Source organism: Adiantum capillus-veneris, chromosome 27 (genome assembly GCF_014529385.1).
Source record: "Adiantum capillus-veneris isolate H3 chromosome 27, ASM1452938v2, whole genome shotgun sequence".
NCBI lineage: Eukaryota > Viridiplantae > Streptophyta > Polypodiopsida > Polypodiales > Pteridaceae > Adiantum > Adiantum capillus-veneris.
In genome coordinates, this window is record NC_140957.1 from 77,870,730 (window position 1) to 77,873,317 (window position 2,588).

The 2,588-nt window shown below is 46.1% G+C and overlaps 1 protein-coding gene across 1 annotated transcript; it reads left to right on the forward strand.

Moving 5' to 3' along the window:
* The first annotated feature begins 423 nt into the window (after positions 1-423).
* Positions 424-2,206, forward strand: LOC147422242 (putative aldo-keto reductase 2). The gene is made up of 5 exons (XM_086503491.1): positions 424-723; positions 919-1,122; positions 1,290-1,462; positions 1,591-1,693; positions 1,818-2,206. Exons 1-5 carry the CDS (start codon positions 502-504, stop codon positions 2,163-2,165), a joined length of 1,050 nt encoding a protein of 349 aa, XP_086359617.1. The 5' UTR covers positions 424-501; the 3' UTR covers positions 2,166-2,206.
* The last annotated feature ends 382 nt before the right edge of the window (positions 2,207-2,588 follow it).

Below are 2,588 nucleotides of genomic sequence, written 5' to 3' on the forward strand. Positions count from 1 at the left end.
CTTTGTGTTGAACCATCCCACCAGCACCAGGTGCTTGTGACATTGCTTGCCCCTTTGTTATAAAACAAGCAAGCCCCCAGTCCTCTGCCCGCCCCGTGTCCTCCCTAGCCCAGTCGTCGTTGTCCAGCACACATAGCTCTTCCAATCTCGCATCACATTCTCCTACTCTGTCTGCTTGCTACAAGCCACGTTCTTCGCTGTCCTGCCTGCGAGTCGCAACCTCCTTCCCTGCTAAAGTGAAGAAAATGAAAGCATCTCCCAAGATTCCAATCTTTAACGAGCTATTTGAAATCGTGGCAACATATGATATACGTAACGGAGTCCTGCTTGAATTTTTTGGAGAGGAGCTCATGTGATGTCACGGCCCACGACACGACTCTACCCCTTGCCCCCGTCTTTTATAAAGCCTGTCGAAGCGTGCCTGTGCTGTAAAAGCTCTCCTCTCATCACTACACACGGCCAGCCTGCTATCTAAGAATTTCTTCACCTGCTGCATTTTACATGGCTCCACCTGCTGTTAAGTCGGTTCCTTTGGGGTCGCAGGGCCTCCACGTTTCCGCTCAGGGCCTGGGATGTATGGGCATGTCGTCCTTCTTTTATGGTCTCCCCAAGCCTGACGCCGACATGATCGCGCTCATTCACCACGCCGTCCACTCCGGCATCACCTTCCTCGACACCTCTGATGTCTATGGCCCCTTCACCAACGAGCTCCTCCTGGGCAAGGTATTCATTCTGTATTGTTTTCTCATGATTTAAGGTGGCATGTTGTATTCTGATTGAGCCAGTGTTTGTATGCATTTGTTGATGCGCGCTCACTAGCTTGTCAATAGTTACCCACTTCCAATGTAGTTGAAACCTACAAACATTTGTCTGTGTGCGCATGTAATCGATCATTTGGTTCTTAATGTATGTATACAGGCTCTCAAGGGCATAAGACATAAAGTCCAGCTTGCCACAAAGTTTGGCGCCACGATTGATACAGATACTGGCACATTTGGCATCAATGGAGATCCTGCATACGTGCGTGCAGCTTGCGAAGCTAGCCTTAGGAGGCTTAATGTGGATTACATTGACTTGTACTACCAACATCGTATTGACACCAACGTTCCGATTGAAGTTACGGTGAGGTTACCTCCATAGAAGCTAAGCTGCCATGTTTTAATCATGGAACATATAACTTCAAACAGATGCGAACATTGAAATCACACCAGCATGTAAAATGCAGCAATACACGTATTTTTTCAGGCACTTGTTGTTCGGCATGAGTTTTTATGTGCTCTGCTCCACAGGTGGGGGAAATGAAGAAGCTAGTGGAGGAAGGAAAGGTGAAGTATCTGGGGCTATCCGAGGCTTCAGCATCAACCATACGGCGGGCTCATGCAATTCACCCCATTAGTGCCGTCCAACTGGAGTGGTCTTTGTGGTCGCGTGATGTGGAGAAAGACATCATACCCACCTGCAGGTGATCCTTGTTTCTTTTCATCTACTCTTCACGCTTGTATGTGTGTGATGCATGCTGTGTTGACCGTGGTTGACAGAAAGAATAAAACTGTCACTTCACACTGGCTCCTTTTCTCACATTAATTGCAGGGAACTCGGGATTGGAATAGTTGTGTATAGCCCGCTTGGTCGAGGGTTCTTTTCAGCTGGTGCAAAAATCCTAGAAAACGCAACAGAAACAGATTTCCGCAAGGTATGTTGTGCTGTTCGATAAGCTTGCAGAATCATTTATATGCTGAATAGTCTGTGTGCAATCTATACGTTAAAACTCACTTCCTTTTATTCATTGCCTGTTTGCATGGTACTTGAAAGTGTAGATTGCGCAGCCAAGGATGCAGGGAGTAAATCTTGAAAAAAATCAGATCTTGTTTGAAGCATTACAAGAGTTGGCTGCAAGAAAAGGGTGCACGCCAGGACAGGTCGCACTTGCTTGGGTTCAGCACCAAGGGGATGACGTCGTACCCATTCCCGGCACAACTCGCGTCAAGAATTTCGAGGAAAATGTGGGTGCCCTTGATGTGAAGTTGAGCAAAGCAGAGGTGGAGGAGATTGTGGCTTTGTTTCACGAGGGCGCTATTGCCGGAGAGCGTTATGAGGATGCACATCTGTTGATGTCTCACCAGAATTCCGATACTCCTCCCTTGTCTGCATGGACAGCTCCTTGATTTTGCGTTTTCATCTCTCTTGCTGCAAGTTGATGCGACTATGGAAGACATCCAAGTTCCAGTTACTAGAAGCTTGTGAAGGCAAGCTACGGACATGCCATCACAACAGTTCCTCACTACTCTGCCTCTCTACCATCCAAACGACTATGCACTCCCAATGATGATAAGGAATCACATCATAGACTTCTTGTCCGTATTATCACCATCCAAATTAGCATCTATGTATCCCTATAGCTCCAATACTACATATACATTGCATAAAACATGCACATAATGAAGTTTACCTCTAATTTTGGGATCAAGAGGTAACCTACCAAGACCAGAAATCAAAACTGCATAAACCTTCAAATACAAACTAGAGTTTTCTACATGAAGGCTTTCCAACATTGCAGAATTATACAGAGTAGAGTTTTGTTTTTTCTT

Coding starts and splice junctions, on each gene's coding strand:
- LOC147422242 (XM_086503491.1), top strand. CDS start 502: ATGGCTCCACCTGCTGTTAAGTCGGTTCCTTTGGGGTCGCAGGGCCTC. Junction 1,123..1,289: donor ACGTTCCGATTGAAGTTACG/GTGAGGTTACCT, acceptor TCTGCTCCACAG/GTGGGGGAAATGAAGAAGCT. Junction 1,463..1,590: donor GACATCATACCCACCTGCAG/GTGATCCTTGTT, acceptor CATTAATTGCAG/GGAACTCGGGATTGGAATAG.